At 45.9% G+C, this 27,777-nt stretch overlaps 1 protein-coding gene across 1 annotated transcript in view; it reads left to right on the top strand.

Moving 5' to 3' along the window:
* The window catches only part of MYO1A (myosin IA), a 357,566-nt gene that overhangs the window by 41,702 nt on the left and 288,087 nt on the right, over window positions 1–27,777 (top strand). The window contains exon 2 of the mRNA XM_085600969.1: window positions 11,268–11,418. Coding sequence (XP_085457095.1) covers window positions 11,290–11,418 — 129 coding nt within the window. The 5' untranslated portion in view covers window positions 11,268–11,289. The remainder of the gene's footprint in view (window positions 1–11,267; window positions 11,419–27,777) is intronic.

The raw sequence follows: 27,777 nt of genomic DNA, 5'->3' as shown, positions 1-27,777 counted from the left end.
TATGGTATTGTGCCAAGCAACAGCAATGAACAGGAGTGATGTTGCAAATATTACAAAACAAGGAAATGTGAAAATATCATCACGTTTGGCTTTCGTTGTGTAATGAGTAAACAAACGTTCTTTGTTTATTGAAAGCCATTTCTCATTTGTTTTGGTATGTGCTTTAAGTAGTATATAAGTCAAGAAGCATGTCTTCCCTTAAGCCCCACCCCCAATCCCCACCCACTCGCCACATGTAAATGAGTACCTGCACATTTCCCCCCCCATTTAAAGCACTGGCTATAAGGCTATTAGAACATACCGCCACTAGAGGGCAGAATGTTCTAAAAAATAAATCAAAGGCATCTCGAAGCTCGAGGGGATTTAAATCCCCTCGAGCTCCGAGAGGCCTTTGTAAAACATTGGAATGTTGCTCTGCGGGCCTTTACCGGCCTGTAGAAGCAGGGAGAACTCCATTGTCTACAATGGAGCTCCCAACATTCCAATGTTCTAATTCTTATTACATACCTCATACAGATGCAAACTCCCCTGGACACCTTATTGTGGCCAGGATCATAAATCATCATCACAAGTCATTGCAAATTGGGTATCATACAGTGACAGTTGGACATCATAAATCATGGGTCATAAATCCTTGGTGTATCATAAATCATTCTGTCACAATCCGTCATCATTTTGCTGTCATAAATCATTCTGCATGGTCATTATAAAATCTCAGCCATAAATAATTTGCTGGTCATAAATCACTTGCTTGTCTTTGCTCGTTTGCATATCCTAGGGTCGTAAATCACCCTGACAGCTCATAGATTGTTCTTGTTGTTTTCCAAGTCCCTTTGCGTGTGGGGGAGGGGGGGGGGTAGCCTCTCCCCTGAGTTAGGCCCCAACTCGCTTCTTTGCTACACCCTTTTTGTCAGCCCTACTCACCCTGCCGTAAGGCATCCCAAAGTGAGCGGCCCTCCTTCTACACACACCGCCCTGTCGGTGTGCTTCCATAACCAAACCAATGTACCTTTTGTTTCCGCCAGCACTGCGACGCTACTGTTACCTAGGTGTGGGTTGGTGGGACCCTAGACTTTCTGCACCGCTCCCCCAGCTCCACGATGTAGAAGTGAGCTGCAATAGGGGGGAGCGCCACCTTATATCCCCCCTTCCTTCTTTGGCTGTTGCACTTGGAAGGGGGGGTGCCCCTGATTGGGGGATCCGAACCCTCACCCCCTCCCCTGGCCCCCCCATTGGTCTGGTGACCTGGCGCCTCTGAGGCGTGAGTTTGCTACGTGGGGAACGCTCCCTACTCTGCCTCGGGGCGGCGCAAACCAGTTCCTTGTCGGACACTGGCGGCCATTATGGCTCCGGCCGGCGTCTGCTAGAAGGCCTACTCATCCTCACCATTCCCAAGTCAGGCAGACTAAACCACCTCTAGAAACACGGGAGGAGGAGAGCAAGAGGCCCAGAGGGTTCTGCTTCCCAACCCCAATCTTTAATTTCCAAAAAAGACTTAAGACTGTATCCTTCCGTCCGTGTTATCATTAGATGTTACACCTGCGAGCACACACAAACAAGTACGTAGATGTAATGGTTGATCACTCGTTTGAGGGATCCCTTGTCTATGTGCCCCTGTAGCTACGTTTTCGGCTCTCAAATCTGGAATCTTGATTTGTGGTTCCTGATTTCCCACTTGCGCAAACTGTGTGATCCTGGACAAATCAATTTATCTTCTTCTGCGCAGACCCTCTCTCTTCCGAGGGTGGACGTGTTTATCCTCAGGAGAAAGTACTAGAGAAAAGAATGCAAATTACCAATGATCAGCAAACAGATGCTGAAGGGGGCAATGCCACGTGATCCCATTATGTTATTATATATCCTTTGTAGTACATTACAAACCTAGCCCGAATGGACCAGGGCAACTGGCAAAGTTAGCGCTTACTTTAGATTATGCTGGTATTGCCTGCTCAGAAGAAATGGTGAGAGACACATTCTATTTTTGGAGCTGTGGGTTTCTTTCCAATTAGTTTGAGAATGCAAAAGAAACAAAATGGCAAAAGTATACAACATAATGCAGTGGCACAGCACCTCGGGCACACCAGTCCTGACACTGAAATGCGCTCCCACTCAGATGGGTGAGTACATGCAATAAGGCAAAATGCCATCAGTCACAGTGCAAGTCAGCCAATGGATGAAGTGGGCTGACCCGGTGCAACATGTTGCATGCTGCGATGGGCAGAAGCAAAGTGTGAAATACAGTTAAACCGGTAAATGGATAAAGAGGGCTGCCCTACTGCCCCTTGGATGTATGCAATTATATATTATTTTTTTTAAAAGAGAAAGCTAGAGACACAATTATAGCTGTTTCCAGGCCAGACCTAAAATTCATACATACATTCACACATACTTACATACATACATACACACATACATACATACACACATACATACATATATACATACATACATACATACAGAGGAGGGTATGTGGTCCCTGACGAAGGACTATGGCTGCATGGGCCTCCTTGCAGGATGTCTAAAAACGGATAGCTTTTTGCCAATGTCCAAAGAATAATGCTCTTTTAAGAGGGAAAAATGAACATCGTTGTGATGTTTAAGATGCTAGTTGTGATATTCCCATGTTTATATTCGGGTTTCTTCTATAGCGCAACCTATGCCATTCATACAGCCTCTTGGCTCTCTCTGCTTTCTCAGATTAGTAGTGTGACATCTACCGGCTGTCGTTAACACTTTGGGGAAACCCCATGGTCAGGGTCAGGTTTAGAGATTACCCTAGCACCTGTGTGTGTGAGGTCATGGTCTGGCAGATGTGCGCGCCATAGTTCAGGCTGTCTGGTGGAGGATCTTTGTGTGTGTTTGTGTCTGTGCCTCTTGCCCCTGGTGGATATCTCAGATGGCAGAGATTGGCACACCTGCTGGTAGCGGGTTTCCCTACATGGAGAAAGAACCATTTATGGCTTCTGGTCTTGCAAACACCACAAGACCTGTGTGCTGTGAGGGAACTCCGCAGATCTGGGTTTTCTGCCGGGGAGCTCAGGGGTTGCGTCTTTGGTGCTGTTGACTGTCTCAGTTAGGAGAGGGACTTTACTGCTCGATGGATTTCCCACAGGGGAGGGTGCTCCACAGGGAGGGCCCAGTCTTTTTTGCTTTAGAGTTTTTTTTTCAGTTTTAAATTAAACATACACCTTTAGTGGCAGGATCAAAACACAAGACGCAGTTATGAAAGCGCTTGTACACATGTCCAGCTTCATCTATACATGCATGATTTCCACGATTGTCTCCGGAGCCCACTCCATACTGCCTAAGCAGGGTTGTGGAATTTTATACATCATCTACTTGTCCGTCGGACAGAATGCTTCATAAATCTAATTGTCCTGTAAAAAGAAAATCCACTTGTCTCCTTGGTGCCATGCAGTGAGGCAAAAAATTATGATAGTGTTCTCATAATACCGGAGTTCTGATAATAGCCTCTCTGTTTTTGTTGGGACTAATATTGTAGCACGGTTTGGATTCTAAGAGATGCCCTTATTTGGCCACCTTTCTGCAAATCTACATAATGGGGCTGGATGTAGAGAGAAGTGGTAGTTCCAGGGTGGAAATGCTCTTTGAGTCTAAGCACACCTACAAACTTGCATGGTTAAGAGTTTTAACCAACTCTTCCCTAATCTCTCCCCACATTGGTAAAGGGGGGAAATTTACTCTTGACAATGACAAAAGTAAAACTTCTGCCAGAGTGGGAAAAAGGGGGTTTAGGGAAAGCGAACTTGCAAAATCTCTGGAGATTTTTGCACGAGGAAACATACACATGCATATTTGCTCAGACTAAAATGCAGTAACGTTTTCCAGCAGTACACTTTCCAGGCCTACTTATGTAAATTCTTGTGAATTCATGAACGTTGTAAATTTGCACTAATGCAAGTACATATACTATGGGTGTCCTTCTGTGACTTTCTTTAATAATGAACCTCTAATTATATCTGGCATGAGCCAAGACCTTTCGCTTTCATTAAATATATATATATATATCACCAGTTCCTCCATATGCAGCTACTTCCCTTCCGCGGGAAAGAAACGGAGAGCGAACCATGAATATTGTGCTTTAATCCAAGTTTATTCTGCCATAACAAACACCAGGACCGCCATGACGCGTATCAGTCTCACAAGACCTTGATCACATGACCCACCTTAGGAGATTCCTGTAACACGAGGAAACATACGCAGGCATATTTGCTCAGACTAAAATGCAGTTCATGAACATTTTCTAGCAGTGCACTTTCCAGGCCTACTTACGTAAATTCTTGTGAATTCATGAAAGTTGTAAATCTGCACTACTGCAAGTACATATATTGTGGGTTCCTCTTTTGTGACTTTCTTTAATAAGTAACCTCTAATTAAGTCTGGCATTAGCCAAGACTTTGCGCTGTTATTAAATATATATATATATGCGTCGCACTCCACCTATGCCTCGTCAATTTTGCCAAGAAAGGGAAGCACGGACCCAGCTGTTGCAGTTTCAAAGAGTTTTCTTCTGTTCTTACAAAGACCTCGGGAACCATGACGCGTTTCGACATAAGTATATATACAACCTCATACCTCATACACTTCATAGCTTTACCCTGTGTGACAGCATTCTGCTCTTTCACAAGGGACACATCCGCCCACAAAGTAGTTTCTTCAGTGCCAGTGACTCCTATGGCAATGTGTGCTTTTTGAGTCCTAAAATATTTTTGCATTTAGCCCATGTATTTTTTTACATTGGTGAGGGCCCAGCAACTACCACAACAATCATGTTTTACAAAAATCACATCAAAACACGCTTTGACAAAACCAAAAGGCTGGTAACCACCACCAGACCTATTGTTTTTGTCAATGTTTGTTTATTTTCATGTCACCTTTAATTTTGGCAAAACTGTTTTTTCACTGATTTTCCATTAATTAATAATTTTTAGGAAATGTTAGCATGTATGTAACACGTTTTACTAAATGATGCCTCAGAGAAATAGTACCTAAAATTGAACAGTTTAGCAAAACGTTTTTCTTTCAGTTGCTATTTTTGTGTACATAATATTTTTTTAAAGCATAGAATCATAAATCTTGCTTTGAAGCATCAACAACTATGTGCATCTAATAAGAATGCAGTCCAGGAGCATTATAGTTAACCTCAAATTGTTAACCTTTACAAATGTGAATTCACATTTTTATACTGGAACCACTGTCAGTAGCCGAGCTCACAGTATTTTCCTAGTGTGCTCACACTATCAATAACAACTTTGCATTAATGAACCATGCATACAAGCAAGCTTGAACCGTATGAACATAAAGATACAAATCGTACCTTAACTGCAGAAAATGCTCCTACATAGAACTATAATGTGGTACTGTGAACCTTCAGCCGAAGGGTTTGTGCTGCAGGGAGTGGGGCCTACTTGTCAAAATACAAAATAAGCAGAAAATAGTATTGTTCTTGACCCCAAAAAATATACCCCTGGTGAGCCACCCACCTACAATTCAAAGGGCGGACAGAAATTCCCCAGGTGCAGTGGCTGACTACATCTGCCTGCATAGGGTTGTTTGGGGGTCCACGGAACTCCCTTCTATCCCTCAAGAGGCGCACCACCTTTAGTGCTGCACAACCAGTTCCCCTCCTGACGGCCTTTTTGGGCTCGCCTAAGACAGCGTATGCACCGTCTGTTGTGAGACGAATTGATGCCTTACAGTGGGCTTAGAGCCCCTCCATTGTTAACCACTGGTTGTCTTTATTGTAACTTTCATTTCCTTGCTGCATATTTTTTAGCTTCTGTGGACTATCCATCCTCATCTGGTGTTTGTCCCTCTCCTGGAGCATGGACCCTTTACTTGTGTCCTTCCACTGCTCCCTTTTCTAGGTGCTATTTGTTTTCGTTTTGGCTAAGCTCTCCATGAGATTGCATGTATTTTCCAGCTGTCTCCCTTACGTACTTTGTGTTCTTCTTTCTCATCTGCATGTTTCTCCACCTGCAAACCCCACCTCAGTTGCCGTACTTGCTTCCTTCCGGCCCGCCTACTTTCTGTAGCAGTTCTTGCTTCCCCACCCTTCTTCTATTGTCTGTGTGTTTCCCCATCAACACCTGCCCACCCTCCGTTGACCCTTTGCTTACCAATCTTCTGTTGTCGGTTTGCTTTTCCATACACGCACCAATAAATTGTGCGAAAATATTCACTGTCATGCCCTGTGAGGAAGGCGTGCCAGATTATTTTACACTGGGACGATGGTGGGGTTGTGCATAGAAGAATATGGAGACCACTTCTGTAATCTCTGATATTACTGCTAAAGCTGTGGAGTGGTACCGTGGTGTCCATCCCATTTGCATTATCACTGCAGCAGGTAAACTTACTTGTTCAGTCAAAGGAACTCCGAAAGCACACATGAGTCCCTTGTGCTTGAGCTCAGCACGCAGGCATGTGAAGATGTTTTCAATGTTGTGGCCGCATGTAGGCATGTGAAGATGTTTTCACTGTTGTGGCTGGGCTATTGTAGCTGCTATTTTTTAAAATCAACTTTTACCTAATTTATTCAATCAATCAGGATTTATAAAGCATGGTTAATCACCCAATATGGTATCCAGGGCCTTGCAGGCCCCGGAGGCTTATTCAAACAGCCAGGTCTTGAGGGCCATTTGTATTACCGGAAGTGAGGTAATGATCCGGAGGTGTGTGGGGAGGCTGTTCCAGGTCTTCGCTGTGATGTGGGAGAAGGAGCGTACTACACTTCTGCTTCAGTAGATGCAGGGAGTATGGGTAAGTGAAAGGGAGGTGGAGCGTAGTCTTCTCGATGGTTGGTGGAAGTTCAGGCAGTGGTTAATGAAGGTGAGTCCTTGGTTGTGAGAGCCTTGTGTGCGTGGCCAGCAGCTTGAATTGGGAACTCTTGTGCACAGGGAGCAAGTGGAGTTGCCTGAGGTGGGGTGTGAGATGGGTTCATCAGGGAAGGCCGATGATTAGTCTTGCTGTGGGGTTGTGTATGGTCTGAAGTCTCTGTAGAAGGTGTGCAGCGATTCCTACGTAGAGGGCATTGCCAAAGTCCAGTCGGCTGGTGATGAAGGCTTATGTCATGGTGCATCTCGGGTGTAGGGAAAGCCACTTGAATATCTTGCATAGCATGTGCATAGAGCAGAAGCAGGCGGAGGAGACGGCGTTGATCTGGGATTTCATGGTGAGTTTGTTGTCAATCATGATTTTGAGGTTTCTGGCATGGTTGGAGAGAGTGGGTGTAGGTCCTAGGACTGATGGTCACCAGAAGTCGTTCCATTTGTTGCTGCTGTTGCCAAAGAACAGTACTTCCGTCTTGTCTGTGTTCAGCTGCTGGCAGTTGTTCTTCATCAAGCCAGTGACATTTGTCATGCATCTGTGGAAGTTGGTTCTGGTGGTGGTAGGGTCGTTGGTGAGTGAGACCCCACCAAGTGAGAGGATGAGTTGGGTGTCTGCATAGGAAATTATGTTGAGCCTGTGGGATCTGACGACGTTGGCCAGTTTGGTCATTTATGCGTTGAAGAGCGTGGGGCTTAGGAATGAGACCTGGGGGACATCACAGATGATCTCCTTGGAATCAGAGGAGAAAGGTGGGAGGTGGATTCTCTGGGCTCTTCCGGTGAGGAAGGAGGTAATCTAACTGAGCGTATCCCCTTGGATGCCGATGTGGTGGAGTCTTTCGATAAGTGTGTGGTGAGATACTATGTCGAAGACTGCCGAGAGGTCGAGGAGGATCAAAGCTGCTGTTTCTCCTCGGTCGAGGAGGGTTTGGATGTCATCGGTGGCTGCGATCTGGGCGGTTTTAGTTCTGTGATTGCTGCGGAAGCCAGATTGGGAGGCGTTGAGTAGCTGGTTCTGCTCCAGGTGTATCATAAGTTGACTAATTATGATCTTTTCCAGTACCTTTGCTGGGAATGGGAGCAGGGAGATTGGCCAGTAGTTTTTAAGTTTGCACGGGTCAGTGGAGGGTTTTTGAGCAGTAGTCTGAGTTTGGCGTGTTTTCCGACATCGGGAAATGTTTCAAGTGCTGACAGAGGTATTGAGTAGGGTGGTGAGTTCCTTGGTGTCCGAGGTTGGAAATGTTATGGAGGCTTGGGTCTGTGGGAGCTCCTGAGTGAATAGATTTCATGGTGGTGGTGTCCTGAGTGGAGAAAATGTTCCAGGTGGTCGATGTGTGGTCCGTGTCGGTTCCAGTGGTGGCCCATCTTTCGAAGAATTTCGCAGATGTGGGTTGGGGTTCAAAGTTTCTGTATATAGTTGAGCTCTCGTGGAAGAAGTGGGCAAGGTTGTCGCTCTGCTCCTGTGAGGGTGTGATGTTGTTTTTGCTGGCAGCTGGGTTGGAGAATTCCTTAATGATGTTGAAAAGTTCCTTGGTGTTGTTGGCGCTGGTTTTGATGTGTGCAGCAATGGCTGTCTTCTTTGTTGCCCTCAGCAGGTGATGGTAGAGGTTTAGGGAGGTTTTGAAGGCTGCCCTGTTGGAGGTGTCCTCTCTGGTGCGCCATCTCCTCTTGAACTGTTTCCTGTCTTGTTTCGCTGTTCTGAGTTCTTGGGTGTACCAGCTGGTCTTTTTAGAGGATTTTCTCTCAATGTTGCTCTTGACAGGGAAAATGCTGTCTGCACAATTGGTGATCCAGGCGTTTAAGTTTTTCACTCCCTGTTCGAGGTTGGTGGTGGTAGCAGGTGTTGGAGGTGTTGAGAGCGTTCCCCCAGCTGGTCTCTGAGATTTGATTCCACCTCCGGTGGGGGCCTTGGTCATCTTGGACGTGGCGGTGAGGGGGCTGGAGATGCTGAAGTGGACGATGCAGTGATCGGTCCATGTGAGTTCTGTGACATGGCTGTATTTAACGCAGTTGCCGCAGGTGAAAATTAGGTCCAGCATGTGTCCTACTGTGTGTGTAGGGTCGTGGATGATCTGGGTCAATCTGAGGCTACTCATACTGTTGATAAGGTGTGCAGTGTTTGTGTCATTGGAGTCGCTGATGTGGAAATTTACATCGCAGAGGAAGATGTAGTCCTTGGAGTCTAAGGCTAGGGGCACAATGAAGTTTGCGATGCTGTTGCAGAAGCTGAAGTACTGGCCTGGGGGTTGGTATGAGAGGGTGCATCTGAAGATGTCTTGTCTTCTGTGTGGCGCTTGAAGTTGAGATTTTCCATGGGGGTGGTGGTGTTGTCAGTTGTGTGGGTACACTGTATGGTTTCTTTGTGGATGATGGCTGTTCCTCCTACCAGCATGTTGGTGTGGTCCTGGTGATTGAATTTATATCCGTCAAGGATTGCTGTAGCAATGTCTGGGCCAGATGTAGGGTTGAGTCCGATCTCAGTGAGAAAGACTGTGTCAGGTGCGAGGGTGACAATGAGGTCCCATAATTCAGTGGAATGCTTGCATAGTGAGCATGTGTTGAGAAGGGCACATGCGAGTTGGTGTTTTTGTTCAGGTGGTGTCTGTGGTGTTTTCGGGGTGGGCTGGTCGTTGGGCTGGTGTGTGTGCAGTTGCAGGTGAATTGGCAGTGGGTGCAGGTGAAAGTTCCTACCGTGGAGCTTGGGTTGGTGTGGCAGCAGTGTTTGTTGTGGCGTCCAGAGTCGAGGGTGTAGAGCTCGGCGATGGTGTATCTTCAGGGGGCAGCAGGGCTAGGGGTCGTTGCTCTGGGTACTGTCCAGGTGTGCACAGCCGCCTGCATTAAGTAGGTCCTGGGGTGAGCTGGGTTTCTGTTGGCGGGAAGAGTGATGAGTGGGAAAACCCGTTCGGAAAAACCTGAGCGGGAAAACCCGGGCACCTGTGGCGTTCCTGGATCAGTCTTGGACAAGCAGGAACTGGAGGCCACAGGCAAGTGGCAAGCTATGTGTCCAGGTACCTACTGCTTATTGCCGCTGTATTTTTCCGGTTGCCGATAAAAGGAGCAGAAAGTTGTGAATCCATGACCAGACACTGCCCAATGCAAGCTGCAGTCTGTGACAGGATTGCAGAAAGTCCAATGCTTATCTGCCTGTCTGTCCTAGTTGTGCCTGTTTACAGTAGAGGTATACAGCGTATCCCAGATCCATGACAAATTACGCTATTTTAGGATAACTACTATCTATAAAAAGTTCTATTTAAGGCAATATATTTAAATTTACTTCATGTGGATATCTTGTTATCTTGAACATATGGTATGGGTACAACCATTATTTAGAGATTATTTACAGAAATGCCATTTCACAATCAAAAGCTGAATCTTTTAGGATTCAAACCTTTCACCTGCAGTTGACATACAGATCTCGGCAAAGCATGTTCAATCCACTGAGTAGTTTACATATTTCCATATTCATGGCACAGTCCTACTGGAACAATCTTGAATGAAAAGTTTATATAGAAAAAAGTGTCTTGCCTGCTTCAACACTGCCCTCTAAATCTGAACGAGTAGTAGAAAGCCTGAATAGTTTTCCAGTTGCAAATGGGAACAGCCTCACCACTGGACAGTCGTACAACATATTTGCATTCTTTGGGGCATCCTCTTTTTCATAATTTCAGCCCTTTCCTGTGATAAATATCTGATTGTTTCTGTAACTTTGTCCTAAACTTTCTATGAAGGACATGATGTAGCCTTTTGGCCACTATTATAAATTACTGATATTACCATTTCAGACTTTTTCTTCAGATAATCGCTTTCCTTTAATGGTTTATTAACCCCAATCTCTCTGTCTGCATGTCTCTCTATCCTTTCGTCAGCCTCAGTCAGATCACTCCAGTATTGCAACTTTCTCTATTTTAGCCTGCACCTGAGCCCATAACCTAGTTGAGTTTCGTTCTGTTGCCTAAACTGGCTGGGACCCTTTCCTCTCCCTTGTCACCCTTGTTTCAGAATTGTGACTTTGCAAATTGTTGTTGGTACTGTTTATGATTAATGCAGATGGAGCTCACCATTTTAAAGAAATCATTTGCAAAACTAAAGCTAATTATGTGAAGGTATCAGGGCCAGCTATATGTCAGAATTTAACATTTAGGGCCAAAGTCTTGAAATGTCTACCCCCCCCCATATTCTTAGAGTTCAACTTGAGGGGAAGTGTTGGTGCTCCTAGGACCACTGAGGGTTTCTTGGCTCGAACCGACTAATTCTTGAACCAGATAACTTCCCACCCTGTGGCATGACATAGGACCTTGTATCCTTGTATGTAGCAGAAAGTGAGGTGCCTTTCTCACTAGGGTCGAAGTGAATAAAAAGGCTGAATATTTCTTTACTACCTCCTTTGTCAGCGACATATAATCTGCTTTTTGTCTTCAGCACTACAGTCTAATCTGCAACCATGGACTTTACCAAGACCTCGCTACTGGACAACATGATTGGCGTGGGCGACATGGTCCTGCTTGATTCGCCTGAGCTGAAGCCCATACTTGCAAATCTCCAGGAAAGGTTCAACCACGATGAAATCTATGTAAGTATTGAAGGGGTATTTGGAGGTAACCTGTGTAAAGAGATGAGTCAGGCTCTCTAATGGGCCTGCAGTCATTTGTTGCCTGATCATAAGACATTTACTTATTTACAATCAAGGTAAGCATTTTGGAGTTTTGGCTGTGACTCATTATTTATGAAGTAGAAGGTTGAAGTACCAATTAACACATTGGGTATGTAGTTAGTTACTTCTTGGTATCAACAATTACTTTGAGTGTGATGGATTAGCCATAAATATTTGCAGTTATAGAGCATAATTTTTTATGACTAGGTAATTAGAGCGGATTAAGGAATACATTATCTCTGGATTCTTATACATGATGAAAGATATAGGGATGTATGTGGTCACTGAGTAGTGGCCTCAACTCTTAATAAAGGAATGCAAGAGGAATTTAAATGTTGTGGGAGGCAATGGTTTAAATAGAAGAAACTACACATAAAATAAAACTGGTTAGGTAGGGGAGGGATGGATAGCAAGGATGATGGAAGAGGTAAGAAATGGGAAGAGCCCCAACCAGCCTATAATGAGTAGAAGTTGTACGCTATCAGGCCATGAAGAGTTCTCACTAAATTAAGATCAGATAGGGATATGCAAAACAAGGCTCCGGAGATAAGATATAATATGCTAAGACTTTTGGGGGGCCATTGGGCCATCCAGGGGGTGCTGGGCCTCATTTGTGTGGACTGGGGCTCTTTACCACTTTACCCAATATTATTGTAACCCCACACTGAAAACCAAGCATACCTCTTTCATTTTGTCATTGGTCCATGAGAACTCTGGCCGTCCCTGATCTAGGTTTCTATTTTTCCTAGGCACATAGACAGCAGTGTGTATTCCATTGGTCCACCACTGGGACAGCTTTCAAGCAGTACCTTACATTTTCTGTATCCATTCCAGACTGGTCAAGCCACAGTCTTTTTCTATTGGGGTCAGCATTTTGCTATAGTAAAATTATATGAAGATGAAATTAAAAAAATAAAATATGTACTCTCAAAAGAAGACCTTTTATTGGTGGTCAAAAAGGTAGGCCAGAAAAATGACCGGAGTATGAAGGCTTCCCCAGAGAATTTTACAAATTATGTGAATCACAGACAAAGATGATGGCCTTATTAGAGAAATAATAATAGTAATTTCAATTTCAGGTGCAGTCCCTGCAATAACCTTAAAAAGTAAACCAGGGTATCTAATGTATGTTGCCGAATGGCACTGAGCAAAGTGTTAGCAAGTACATGCAACAGATTATCTCTTTCCAACTCATTGGTAATCATATTTATGCTCCCAGGTAAATGGTAGGGTTGAGTAGCCTCCCGTGACCTACTTGTCTAATAAATATTTCTGCAATCTATGTCTTGACCCAACAAATTACATTCACTGCTATATTTAACCAAGTAACCCTTTCACCGCGGCGGGAATTCCGCCGCGGTGCTGGGGGGTGCAGCACGGTGGCGCTGTGCTCATGACGGAGCCGCTCCGTCATGAGGCACGGTTGAGCTGTGCTCATGACGGAACGGTTCCGTCATGACTCCGCCCATTTGCGTTGTCCCCCCGCACAGGCGGGGAAACAGCGCCGCGTAGGCGGAGCGGCCGCCATCGGCCGTAACATGACGGAACCGTTCCGTCATGAGCACACGGCAACCGTGGCTCATGACGGAGCGGCTCCGTCATGAGCAGGGAAGGGGTTAAACATGAGTTGAAGAGGGTTTAAAAGGGTTAAACACAAATCATAATATTATAAATCAGTGTGAAGGCTATCTGTAGATATTTAATCTCAGAGGCTGAACTTACTAAAAGGGCAGTAGGGGAGGAATTCACATTGTCCCAATACATTTTACCATGGATCCTGTCCACAAACGTGTGGCATTTACAAGTGGCTTGAAGATTAAAGGGTATAAGCCACCATCATGACAAGTGAAAATGTTACAGCATATGCATGGGAGTACTGAAGACACTCTCTGACCAAAGTCAGTGATAGCCTTCCCAAGGATAGTGGAAAGGAACTGGCATTACCTCAGAAAATAATAAGGTGGTGTGCATTTGAATCCTTTTGGCAACAAGTATCACCAGAGTACATCATCTCTAAACTTAGTTTTGAAGAATTAGTGGATAATACTCATTCCAAACTCAATGTGAACAAATTTCCTGGTTGGATACCATTGAAATCTGAGTAAACTAGGCCTCGCTTTGATAAACTGCTGTGGGGCTAATCTTTACTTCACAGTTAATGGGAAAGCGGTAGAGAGTTAGAAACTGAGAAAGCAGAGGCAGTCGGTTAGGATGCAAATGGTCCCCTGCATGGCTCTGAAAATGTGTGCCCAGCCCCAAGTTCATCAGGTTTGAATTCCACATAGCCAGCACAATAATCGCGTATGCACTGAAGATTCTCTGTATCACAGACTGTGACCTGTGTGGCTCTGTGGTCTTATTGGACACCCCATGTAAGGCCTCCTTTCATCTGGGCAAGACTACCATCAGCTCACCCACTGCTGATGGCTGATGGTGGTACAGCAACAAGATGAGGGTGGCAAGACGGTCTTCTACCAGGGGGAGCTGCCTACTGATCTCCTGAGTGTTTTTAAATTGGTCTGCCTGCACCCTGCAGTTGCGTCCTTCACTTTAACCGTGTGGGACATAGATGATGCGTGTAGATGTGTTACTTCTATGGGTATAGGACTTGTGTCGCGTGTGTATGTTACATCTGGCTGTCGCCACACAGAAATCCATTTTGTTTTACTTGCTCAAAGGTAGCTGGCATGGAAGGTGTTAGGAGAGATCAACTCATATAGCATAGCTCTCCAGGACAACCTAGAAATCCTTTGTAGTGGGTCAGACTTTAGGGTGTGGACGAGAGGGGATGGAATCCTTTAGAAGCTTTGTTAAATTGCCACATTCTTTCTTGCCCTCTTGTTCAGTGGAAGGGCCAGCCCCCACAGCCAGCCAGTTATGTAGAACAGCCTCTCCCTCTTTTATGACCATGTTTTGTTTCTACCGTGACAGGAAATTCCCAACACCATCCCACCATCCAGTTGACACTTGAAAACAAAGATCATGACTGGACCGGTCAGAGAGAAATAAATAAAAGACAGGAACTGTTGCAATAAAGCATGCTGGAGAAATATACTAAGGCAGTCTGCAACTTTAGTGTTAAGATGGGACCAAAACTTCCATCCAGTGTGCCTAATTTTCTCTAACAGAATACAGGCTCCCACAGCAGTGGAAAGTGAGAAAATCTTCTGTGCGCCATGGTTGGGGTGTCCACCATTAACTTCCCTTTGCCAGATTTAAGCTCAGAAAGGTGGGGAGTTCTACAACCACGCAGGAGAAACTGCCTTGGAGCTTGCCTTGCAGGAAGGGGCTGCCTTACTGCTTTACAGGAGCATTGGAGGTACCCTTTCATGAGGAAGACACTGCCTAGAAGAATGAGACAGTAAGGGTACTGAGTCGTCTACAAATTCAGGCCACCACTGCAACTTGGGAGAACTTGCGGTGCTCCTACCATTGGTTGAGGCCCAGATGTCCCTGCAGCGCATCCCTACTCATGGAAGTGTCCATGACAAAAGGTCCTTTCTGAAGATTGCCAACACACATTTTGGTTAACCTATGGAGAGCAGTTAGCACCTCCATGTTTGAGGAACTGAGAAATTCCCCACCATCTGACCCACCTGTGCCTAAAAGGAAGGTGTCCCTTGTCATCAGAGGGGACTTTGGTCAGGCCTGAAAATCATCAGTGTGACTGGGGTGGGCTCCTAGATTTTTCTGTTTGGGACTGGCCTTGAGTTTAGGCCTGACAAAGTCCAACAAATGTAAGAGTACTGGACTGCGAGCAGCTACTTCACCACTGGCACTGGCACTGGCACTGCTGATGCACCCCTGAAAGGGGTGCACCTGTGCACCTACCACAGGCTGATCACATCGGCTTGGCTTAAGCAGGGAGCAGACAATCCCTACTTAGTGGGCTATGAACTGAGCACACCACTGTTACTGACAAAGCTAGAGATAGAGCCCATAGAGTGCAGACTTCCAACTCTGGGAAGGGCAGGTGTGCGGAATCTGTATTTCCATTGAATTTGAACCTGAACAGCTCCAGAGTGGGTGTCATTTTGAGAAATGCGTCAGGACAATTTACCACTAGCAACTAGTGCTGTTGAAGAGTGGCGGGGGTGGGGCGATAAGAGGTCGATGAGGACAAAAGAAAAAAAAGAAAAAACTTACCTGCAGCCGGCCACGTCACTATCTTTTCCTCCTCTTCTCGCAGGCACAGGCTTCCAGACTCCACTGCGGTAAGTCCTGACGCTGCTCTCATGTCATGACAGCAGCATCACAACTGGAATTTGTGCTCCCAGTGAGACTGAGCCTGTGCCTGCTCTCTCCAACCTGGCAACTCAGCTCGGATTGGAAACAGCTTCAGTGTGCATGACGGCTTGGCTGGCCTGAGACAGCTGGCCAAATCGTCATGCACACTGACAAAAGTGCCCAGGACTCCTCTTGCAGCCTGTCATTCCCAATGGCCCCGCCCCTAAAGACTCGGCAGGAAAGGAAAAATATCACAATAATAAATCGTGTTTATTGATGTTTCATTCTTCCTTTCCTGATGTTTTGAGGCAGCTGGCGGGGGGGGGGGGGGGGGGGGGGGCGACGCTCCTCCTCCATAGCAATTGCTCAGGGGATTCGTTTAAGAGGGAAAAATCTGTGTTTACTCAACTACAGATTCGCATTTGTCCAAAGTAGAACAACAGGGGCTGTTCCCTCAATTGCGCCGTTACACAAAATATGTAACCTGTAGTGTGTCCTATGAGTCTTACTTATTCTCTTGGTTTGTATGCAAAAGTAAAGTACTTTTTCTTTCTTTAGTAAATGCACTGCCTGCCAATTAATTCATTGATTACTATTGGATAATCTGTTGAGTTCTAAGCCTCTACCTCCACACCAGCTCTCTGAGTAAGCCTTGGACTGCTCGACTTTGTGACCCTATGAGTCAAGTGCTAAAGGGGTGCACTGGTGCTCAGTTTTGGGCTCAGTAGTAAGGTTAGGCCACAGAACACCAGTGGGAAAAAGCTCAGATTATTGCAATCTGAGCCCAGAAACTGCTGAGTCCCCTGGGTCACCTGAAGAAGAACCCGCACATTTACAATATAAGAGTTCTTGGGTTGGCAAGAATGCGCCTGGGATTTTCTACAGCACAGGTGAGGTCTGATTCTGGGTAACAGACAAAATCTTGGATGGGTTAATAACCAAGAACCAGGACTTGTGGAAGGAATATATAGGGTACAGATCCGATACCCAAGAAGTATTTTTGACAAAAAGAGGCCTAAGCTGACACATATGAGATACTTTAGCACAGTGGCTTCAGAACGGGGTTGGGTGAGTGGGAGAGAGGGGGGGGATGGGGGTTGTTGGAAATGGCCCTTTTTGCATTGTTATCCCCAAACGTTTTGCTTCTTCCTCCTATTTTTTCCTGACCTGTTTGTGTTGGTTTTAGGACTCTGGGCACTTTACCACTGCTAATCAGTGCTAAAGTGCATATGCTCTCTGTGTAAATTGTGTTATGGATTGGTGTTTCCATGATTGGATATTTGATTTACTTGTTAGTCCCTAGTAAAGTGCACTAAGTGTGCCAGGGCCTGTAAATCAAATGCTACTCGTGGGCCTGCAGCACTGATTGTGCTACCCAAGGGAGTAGCCCTGATAAGGTAACTCAGACCTGCCATTGCAGAGTCTGCGCGCAGTTTGTAACTGCCATGTCGACTTGGCCAGTGCTCACACTTGCCAGTCCCTACCCTTCCCTTTTCTTACATGTCAGGCACCCCTAAGGTAGGCACAAGGTACCCCTGTGGGCAGGGTGCAGTGTATATGAAAGGTAGGATATGCCCTGGTGTGTGTGGCATGTCCTGATAGTGAATTACGGCCAATTTCGTTTTTCACTATTGCACGGCTACCTGTTCCCCATAGGACAAAATGGGGAGTTTGTTTATAGCATCTTATAAACATAACTGGCCCGGTGAATTAGGTAGGGAAATAAAGTTTAGTATGCCTGAACTCAGAATCTAAAGAAGCATCTTTTAGTGAAGGTGATTTTTAATTCCTGTGTTTGAAAAGACCACTTTTAGAAAGTAGGTATTTTCTTGCTCAGTCATCCTGTGTGCCTCTGCTGGAATGTGAATAGCCTGTCTGGGTTTTGGATGACAGAAGGCTGGGGAACAGGAGTGGCTCGAGATAGTCTAGGTGGGTCAGGAAAGGGCTGAATAGACCTGTGCTGCAATTGGGGAAGGGGGAGGAGATTTCCTTGCAACTCAAAGAGCCTGGTCTGCCTCTGACAATGCCGTCTCCACCTCCTGCCAGGAAGTCACACCAGAGAAATCAGAACTGGTTTTGGCTGGACAAAGACACTCTCTGCCTAAGAGATCAAAGGATTTTGGGATATAAATATTGGGGCCCAGACCCCTGAACTTTAGAACTCTTTTGGACCAAGAAGGCTGCCAAGAAGAAGAGCTGGAGAAGCTGTGAGGAGGAACTACCACATTGCTGGGTGCTTTGCTGTGTTGGCCTGCAGTGGTTGCTTCTGTCTTGGGCAGTGAAAGGACTGGACTGAACTTTCTGCAATCTACTTTTGTGAGTTTCAGTCTCAGGAACAGCAAAGACTTCAAGTTCATCTGCCCTCAGCACTGGGAACTGTGTGTTTTGTGCTGCAATAGAAGAAAAAGCAACCTGACGCCATCTACGACGCCGCTGCCGACTCCTTTTCCTGAAGGCACCACAGAGGGCACCTCTGTAATGCCGCAACGAGACCCTGGTCTCACCGACGACGCCTGCTGACGCCTCCACCGAGCCGCTGCTCGCACCACGACCTGTGGTCACCTTACTCCTCACCGCCTCACTTCACGACGAAGCCTTTGTATCACCGACAACACCGCTCCACGCCAAAATCTACGCTGCTGCACCGAATGTAAAGTTACACGACGCACCGCCCTCATCCCGCACCGCAGCCTTGGCCTGCCAGCGCCATCGACTCCAGTTCGTCAACCGACGACAGCGTTTCAGCAACAACGACGCCGCTGCTTGCACCGCGACCTGCCAGCACCGCGACGAGCACCGCATTCACTTTGCACCGCGACCCTGGTCTCACCGACGATGCCATCTGACGCTGCCACCGAGCCGTTGCTCGCACCACGATTAGAGGGCACCGCACCACTGCACTTCGCACCGCAGCACCTGATGCCTACCGACGCCAGCGCTCCTGACTTCAACAAAGAAGAGTTTGATCTGCAACGCATGTGACTTCGAGGGCACCGACGACTCCTGCACCGACCTCCGGAATTGATGCCTGCGGACACCGTGCTTTCGGAAGCTCAACGAGAGGTTGCTGACACCCATCAAGGAACTGTTTTTCAAGGATATTTTGATAATTGAAGATTTTTAAGTACTGTATTGTGGATTTTTTTTATCGTTTTTGGTCTTGCCTTAAGTATATACAAATATTGTATATTTTTCTAAGCTGGTGTGGTGTCCTTTTGTAGTGCTTACACTGTATTACTGTTGGATATGTGCAAATCCTTTACACACTAAGATAAGCCTGACTGCTCGTGCCAAGCTACCAAGGGAGTGAGCAGGGGATATTTTAGGAGTGTAACTCCATTGTCCTGACTAGAGTGGTGGTTTCTGCCTATCTTTGGCACATGCCCTAGCCTGCCAAAAATCCCATTTCTAACAGAGGTGTTGGGTGAATTTTTTTAAAAAACGTACCTTCTCCACAGCCACCACCTCTCCCACTGCCGCATGCCTCTCCTCCGTCTGCTGGCAGCACCGAAAGCACCCAGGCTTCTGGACTTTCCCAGCCAATCATGATGCTGCCGGAGCAGTGTTGTGATTGGTCTGAGGGGCCTTTTTGGCTCACTAATACAATCTCCATCACTATCCCCCACCATTAAACCTTCCTTTCTCCCCCATGTCCTGCCACTTCCCTACACATACACTGTCCCTCCATTGTCTCCGCATGACCTTCACCTTCCTCAACTTTCAGAGCCTCATGGACCAATACTGCCACCCACCCCAGACTGTCGAGCAGCATAGCCAACCCTCTTATCTCCCCTCTACCTGCTCCACAAAGAACCACACAAAAAAAACCCTTACACAGATGTTTTCCGGCCCTTTCTTTTGCCCACACCTAAATACCTGTCCTCATCCACTCTTCCACCATTTCTGCAACCTTTACCCTCCAGTCTAAGAAATGCAACTTATTACCCACTTCCGACAAGTGTACTCCATCACCCCACAACAATCTGTAGCCCTGGTGTCTAATGTCCTAATGGCTCAGCAAGTGAAAACCCTCCATCTTACAAAAGATCCGCATCTCCCAGTTGATCTTCCTCCATGCTCTATCTATGGCTGCCGGCCTCCTGGTCCCCCGGCACATCCTCCTCTGAACCAGCTCTATCCATATTAACACAGGTGTTTGCGCAGCATCTTTCTTCATTCAAATCATTCTTCATCTGCTTAAAGAAGCTGTTATAATTCATTCCCCCCAAATGTATCACCAAAAAGTCTGGCCAACCTGTTCCATTTTATTAATTTGTCAACATGGGAAAGAACTGGCTCAACCACAGATATTGCTCCATTAATTATATGAACATACCATACGACTTGCTAAGAATCCCCTCTTTAGCCCTCCCTCTCTGATTGAACGCTTCCGGCTAATAACCACGCCCATCTCCCTTCTCAATACCTCCTGCGTGTACACCTCTGGAGACCCTGATCTCCCCTGTAATTCAGACATATGAAACAGACCAGAAAACATCCATACCATACACTATGCAACATAAACTAAGCATAACCACTTTCCACTCACTTCACCACACATTCCTGACAACCCTCAACATCATCTGCAGCAATCCTATTGTCATCGAAGGGCTCCCCCCACTGATCCCCCTCAGTCTCATTCAGCCCTCAGACATGCTATTCTCCATTTCCTCAGCACTCAAATAAGAGCCCTGGAAAAACTTACCTTAGAATGCGAATCCTGAAGTAGTCCAGCTATACCACCTTCTTTGTCACCTGCAACATAAAACATAAGACATCCTGGTTTTTTGCAGCCCCTTCTTTCCCTAATGTACCCTTCCTTATTGCCCCAATCTTAAAAAATGTCTACCATACCTGCTAGTAAGTTCTCCTGGTAGACTCTACCAATGACCTTTAAATCAGCTTCAAACTCTTTCAAGCTCTTTCTCACAATTCTGCCAACATTCTCGTCCTCTTCTCTGCCTTCGGCACCACCCCATTAAACTCTGTCACTTAAAGAGATAAAGCAGCCTCTAATTCATTTTCAACACCCGGACGATGCCCTTCTTGAAGGACATTGTGGCTCAGGCACCACAGCGCAACCACACAAGCACCCTCACTAACCTAAAAACCATCTCACCTATTGCCATCTGCTGCTCATAAACTCCACCGCCGCCATGTTGTCAACGTTACAGATAACCTTCTTATACCCCAATGCCGAACCCACCAGAACCAATTCCACCATCCAGGTGAAATAAAAACCCAAAATGCAATTTTGTGTCCCTGCTTCATTCACCCACCTCTTTGGCCAATGATCTCATGAACCACTTCCTCTGCCAATACAGACCAAGGCACTCTGCCCCTGCCACATCTGAGTAAATCTGAACCCGCCTCTCCACCTCATCTTCAAGACCCCATATCAAAATTCCATTAAAACGCCTCAAAAATACCCTGACACTCAAACCTCTTCATCTTCTTTAACCATAGTCTTCATCATCACTCTGTGATGTTGTCATTCTGCCCTAGACATTGTCAATTCAGTCCTCCTGCAAAATGTTCTCCCCGCCCTAACCATGCAAAATTCAAATGTCCTAACAAATGCTGCACCTTTTGCACTTCTAGCTTGTCTACTGGCAATGCCTCCTCCTTCCACTGCATTAAACCCCCACCTTCTCTTGTGGGAGTCATGCCTCACTATTCACTGAATCCTACTCACTACCTAAAAATATAATAGATGTGCTCAAGCCCTTTGTTTTCTCTGGCACAGTCTGCACTCACACATCATTCACTACCTGCCCCTCCATCCAAGACAGATGATAAAAAATGCAAAACTCTGCCTCTGATTTTTTCTGCACAACCCCTAGTGGAGTCACAATCAAAATTCTCACATGGCCATTCCAATTAATTGTGCTTTGTGATGCCTATACTGGGCTACTTTTTACCTTTTTCATTCTCTTATTCCAATTTGTTCTCTCCCTCCTTCTTTTATCTGGCTTCTTACACCCATTTTGCATCTCCCCCCATCTGCCCGGTGCGCTTTTGGCTCTCCGACGACCATCACTCCTCCTTGTTCTGGCTCTATCACTACTCCCTAGTCCTCCATGGCCTTTCTGTTCCCTGATTTACAGCAATCGACACTCTATATACCCACATTCCTCAAAGCTGCTCCCGCACTCCAATGCCGGTGCTCCCTGGTACTCCACCAGCATATCTTACCTTGTTCAAGATTAGATGTGCTTCAAGCAGAAGATATGCCCTCCTTTCTGCCACCTCCTCTGCATCTCTAAATGGCACTCTATTGGCCCCCAATGAGCTTCTGTACCTCACAGTAGTCTACAATACACTAATCTCTCTCCTTATGTCAGGCTGACGCCCACCTTGTGCACCTCCCCCAACTCCTGTCACATACCATGCCCACCTACCCTCCTACCCTGTCCTTAAACCCTTAGTCCATTCAAAGTCCTCTCTTTCTTCTTTTCAACTTCCATGTTCCCACTACTTCGTCCTCTCATAGTCTGGGTCCACATCCTCATCCTGCTCCATCAGCACCCTTCTTGCTAGTTGCTGGCTTCTCTCCATCCTCTACGCCTCTGTGAAAAATAAATCCAGTCCGTTTCAATGCCATTGTCAAGCAGGTCACTAAAGACCTGGTCCTGTCTTTGGGCTGATGCTTGTGAGCCGCCCAAGACCATGCCAACTAGCTGCCCACTGCTACTGCTGGAACGTAACTAATCTTGCCCAGGTTCCATGGCCCCACACATCCTGTTATTCTCTAGGATGCACCAAACCCACTACACCCTGTTCCCAACCATCCTACTCCCCACTACTCATCACAGTCTCCCCTTGTCCCCTCACTTTCCCTGCCTACTCACACAGTGCCACTATGTATCACACGATTTAATTTTCCTTCACACGGTGAGGAGCTGAAATCACACAGTGGCAGAAAAGATGAACTGGAAACACTGCACAAAGTGGCTTTCCAGATTGTCCTTGGATGCAGTAAGCAGCCATTGCCCATTAAGGGCTTGTGAAAACACCCCAGGACGTCAGTGAAAGCCTTTGTATTTGTTTGGAGGTGGGAGGGTAGTGGGCTTGGTGGAGGGCAGAATGTCTGTAAGGTAGGTCTCAGCATGAGGCCCACCCATTCCGAGGCCCGCCCCCTACTCACACTGTGAAATTAATTTAAAGTTGTCAGGTCTGAGACAGTACTACACTCTTCAGCTCACCCAGCTGAGCTCCAATCAACACCGTACTGCTCCTCCTTGTTTTTGCTATCTAGGCTGCTCCACCCTCCATCGTAATTATCAACTTCTGCCCTCATTTCTCTCCCGGTGCACTCTAGACTTCTCCTTCCATCACTCGGTTGCTAAGGGGGCACCTTGTTCTCCCTTGCAGGCATGCTACTGCCCACTTGACTCAAATTTAGCAATCTCAGCTGATTTGGACCCAGAGAATTCTTTCTTTCTTTTCCAGCCTCCGTGCAGCGCCACTGGGGCCAACAAGCGCCATCCTACAGATTCTGCTGTACCCCCAAGGCTAGGCTGTCTGCAGGCTCACTCCTGCATGCCCTACTCTTCAAACCAGCACTGCGGACTCGTAGTGAGAATGTCATCCTTTCTGCCAAGTCGGTCTCCGTTGTAGTGTTGTGTGATCATGTGCAGTAGGAACTTTCTGGTCCAAGGCGGACTCCTTTCAAAGTTACATAATCAGTTGGGAGGTATTTGGTTGTGTCTGGGTGTGGTTAATAAAGTCTATGCAGCGGTGTGTTCAGTTAACGGTTGCATGCAGAAGAATAAAGACGTGTGTTACAGAGCTCCGTGCATGTCTAAGTCATTTGCGTGCTTCAGAGCTGGGGTGGATGTTACAACTAGTGATGAGTAGGGGATATGTTCCCCGAAGAAACGAGACTACTTTCCCTGAGAGTTTGTGAAAGTCCAGCAAACTGCCTCTGCGTGCCACGTGCCCCCAAAAAGCAAGTTACGGTTGGCATATGTGGAGTCAAAGTGCTGCTTTACCTCATACAAAGCCCTTGAATAAGGTAAAGGCCCTACAAAGTTGTGCCATCGGAAAGCCGCTGTCCAGAAGTCTATTGGAAAGGCCAAAAAAAGAGTGTGCCACAACGTAACACAAGTCATGGTATATACACAGCAGAAGCGCTAAAGGGAGTGACAGCCAGGTGCAAGAAAGCACAAGAAGCAGAGACCACCAGGCACAAAGTAATGTTAAAGGCAGCAACAATTGAGTACAAGAAACAAAAGTCTACTCATCAGCAGAAAATAGACAAAGCGCCATACAACCTCAAAATCTGGTGAGGCGACTAGAGCGAAAACACGGGTGTTGTGCTTACAAAACCGTTGGTCCCTGCAGAAATAAATAAAAAGGTAGCTGGGGGCACTCAGTACAACTGAAAAGGTCTTCAAGAAATTATAGAAAAGAGGGCCAAATATGGAGCAGCCACGTTGCTGAAACCACCACCACCATTCGATGCCCCCAAAAAGCAGAATATTGGCACCAGATGGATTCCATGGTTCAAAACGTTTGATGACTTCATAGATACTCTAGAAGTAGATGATAAAAAGACCATCAAATACTTAAAGAACCTTGCAGGTGATGGTGTGAAAGAAGTGTTAAAGAAGATATCACACGCTGATGAAATCTCCTACCATTGAATGAGGGAAACGTTGGAAGCCAAGTTCAATCACATGCTGAATGTCGACTATGTAAGATACATTTTCAACCAGGCAAGACAGCAACCTAGTGAAATGATGGATGAGTCCCTCTAAAGACTTGATACCCTCATCAAGCATTGCAAGTTCAGTGAATTCAGTGACGAAGAAGCCATGCGTCTTGGAGTCATTGATGGTTGCCTCCGATTCTTTCAGATGACGCTTGCTGAGAGAGACACTCAGTCTGGAAAAGGTATTCATTGCTGCGAGTGCTGAGGAACGTGCAGATCAACAGGCTGCTGATGTGCAAGCTGGAACACTTCAGAATGAATCAGGATTGATCAGCAGAAACACAAAGTGGAGGCCCAGAAGACGATGTCTCCAAAGAAAAAGAAATTGTGTTTCTGATGTGGATTCTTGTTTCCACACTAAGGTAAATGTGCGTCATTGGACAAATTAGCAAAGGCTGTGGGAGAGAAAACCCCATTTCATAATGGTCTGCAAAGCAAAAGAGAAACTATGTATGTCACGACGAAAAGAGAACAGGGTGCCAGAAAGATCCAGAAGCATGCAAGCCATGCCTACAAGGCCAAACAGCAACATCAATTGAGGCAAGTAGAGACTAAACAAAGTTGATCATCCTCAAAGTCCTCTTCCAAAGGCTCTTCAGCATCATCATTGAGCAACAGTTAAGAAGATGGGTGTGCACTAGTGATGTTAACTGCAGAAAAACATGAGCATGTAGGATTGACTGCTGGCAAAGAAGAACACAAGTCAAAGAGAGATTGCCACATGAAGTGCCTAACTCATTTGGCTGATCCCCCAAGATCAGGCCAAAGGTAAATGGCTGCCCTACAGCTTTCATTATAGACAGGGGTGCATCAATCAATATCATGCCGGCAGAAAAGTACAATAAACCATCTCCAGTGCCACGTCTAACGCCATCAAAAACAAAGGTGTACACGTGGGCTGCTTCTACATCATTGAAAAGTTAAGGGTCCTTTGTAGCGAGCATGAGGCATAAGAAAACGACAATACAAGCAGCAATTCATGTGCTCCAATGTACTTTGTCGAATGCATGTCTACTCAGTTTCAGCACTGCTGCTGACATTGGACTGATAGCCATCAACTACAACCTCAATGCACATTCTTAAATAGTAAGTCAATTCCTGTTGCTATTTCATGGACTAGGGAAACTTAAGACAATGAAGGTGCAATTTCACATTAATGAGGACATTCATTCTGTTGGTCAGCGACACTGTCAGATTTCTTTTCATTTACTGGAGGCCGTTGAGAAAGAACTGGAAATATTATTAAAGCATGACATCATCAAGCGCTCTACTGGTCTGATGCCATGTGTTTTGCAAAAAAAGGACAGTGGAGGTGCAGTGCGCATTTGTGTTGATATACACCAGGCCAACAAATCAATCAAGAGTGAAAGACATCCTGGTCCACACATAGCAGACATGATTCCATAGCTAAATCATGCCGAAGTCTTCTCCCATCTTGATTTAAACAAAGTATACAATCAACTTGAGCTGGAAGACAACTGTAAGTACATTACTACTTTCTCAACTCATTTTGTTTTGTTCAGATACAAAAGACTCAGTTTTGGTATGTCGTCGGGACAGAAATCTTTCAGGATGTCATTCGCCGAGTAATTTAACCTGTCACACATGCTTTTAACTACAGTGAAAATATATGTGTGTTTGGGGCCACACAAAAAGAACATCACAAAGCTCTTATGCACGCATGTTGTTTGCTTGCCGACCCAGGTCTCACGTTAAATGTAGAAAAGTGTGAGTTCCACAAAACCAAACTCAAGTTCTTTGGCCATATTTTCTCTGAAGGGGGGATGACTCTTGCCCCTGAAAAAGTCCAAGTATTGTCATCCACCTGTCCCCCGCAAGATGTAACCATGATGTGATCCTTCTTAGACTTGGCCTGCTATTGCTTCAGATACCTTTGTGATTTTGCCACAATGAGTGCCCCATTAAGAGGGATGACAAAGAAAAAGGTTCCCTTCCAACTGTCCTCTGAATGTGATTTAAGTTTCAAGAAATCAAAACATGCAATTGAAAATGCAACAGAAATGGCTTAGTTTGATTCAAAGTTACATACTGAGATTGTTGTAGACGCGAGCCCAGCGGGGTTGAGCGCGATTTTTGCTCAACACAATGGACATCCAAATGATCAGAGATACATAGTGGCCTATGCCAGCTGAGTTCTATCTCAGACTGAGCATGCCTATTCTCAGCCAAATAAACAGAGCCTGGCTGTAGTGTGGGCTTGTGAGTATTTTCATGTGTTTCTGTATGGAAATCAATTCACCATTGTCACTGACCACCAGGTGTTGTTCACAATTTTTGGAAATCCGAAAGCCATGAGGTCCCCTCGCATTGAAAGGTTGGGGTTGAGATTGTAAAAGTATGATTACACTAGACACTAGTCACAGTGCAACATCTAAAGCAGCTGAATCATACATTAATTTCATAGTAAAGTCAAGCACCCCTGCAGCTGTATCCATTGAGCAGATCCTTGCTGCTCCCACTACAGACCGAGACATGTTCACACTTAAGGATATAATTGCAGCTTAATCATGAAGAAAACATACTCGACCTCTCATTGATGACATTGAATATCAAAAATTCAAGAATGTGCAGGAAGAGCTTTCTGTCACTCAAGAAGGCATCATAGTAAAAGGTTCGAGAATTGGTAAACCTGAGAGCTTGAAACAGCAAGTTATTGCACTGGCACACGAAGAGCATCGTGGCATTGTAGCCAGCAAGAGAGCCCTCAGAGACCAAGTGTAGTTTCCTCACCTTGATGAACGAGTCGAGAAGGAACTGAAAGCATGTCACCTGTGTAATTGTTTGTCTCCCAAGACAACACAGCACCCGCTAAATATGTTTGACCTTCCGATACAAGTGTGAGAGAAAATTGCAGTTGATTTCTTTGGACCTTCAAACAATGGCTATCATCTCATGGCAGTTATTGATGAGTACTCACGTTTTCCCTGAGTGGAAGAATTATTGTCAACCACACATGAGGAATTCATCAAGAGGCTGGATGATATTTTTGCAGCATGGCTTGTTCCCTCCATCCTCAAATCTGACAATGGTCCGTCCTTCAATAGCAGGGAGTTTAAGGACTTTGTTAGTGGTTTGAATGTGAAGCATCAGAAAAGCATGCCTCTCTGGCCACAGGCAAATGGCGTTGTTGAACGATCCATGGGCACCCTGAAGAAAGTGGTTCAGCACACTGCGCTTGAAAGAATCGATCTCAAGACAGCTTTGTGTCTAACCCTTCATGCCTATCGGTCAACTCCCCATTCCACAACAGGTGAAAGCCTTACCACTTTGTTGTTTGGGAGAGCCATTGGGACAAAGCTACTGCAATGGACCAT

The sequence above is a fragment of the Triturus cristatus genome, chromosome 4_2 (assembly GCF_964204655.1).
Source record: "Triturus cristatus chromosome 4_2, aTriCri1.1, whole genome shotgun sequence".
In the NCBI taxonomy this organism is placed as follows: domain Eukaryota; kingdom Metazoa; phylum Chordata; class Amphibia; order Caudata; family Salamandridae; genus Triturus; species Triturus cristatus.
The sequence above is the reverse complement of the archived record's forward strand: the minus strand, read 5'-3'. Positions and strand labels throughout refer to the sequence as shown.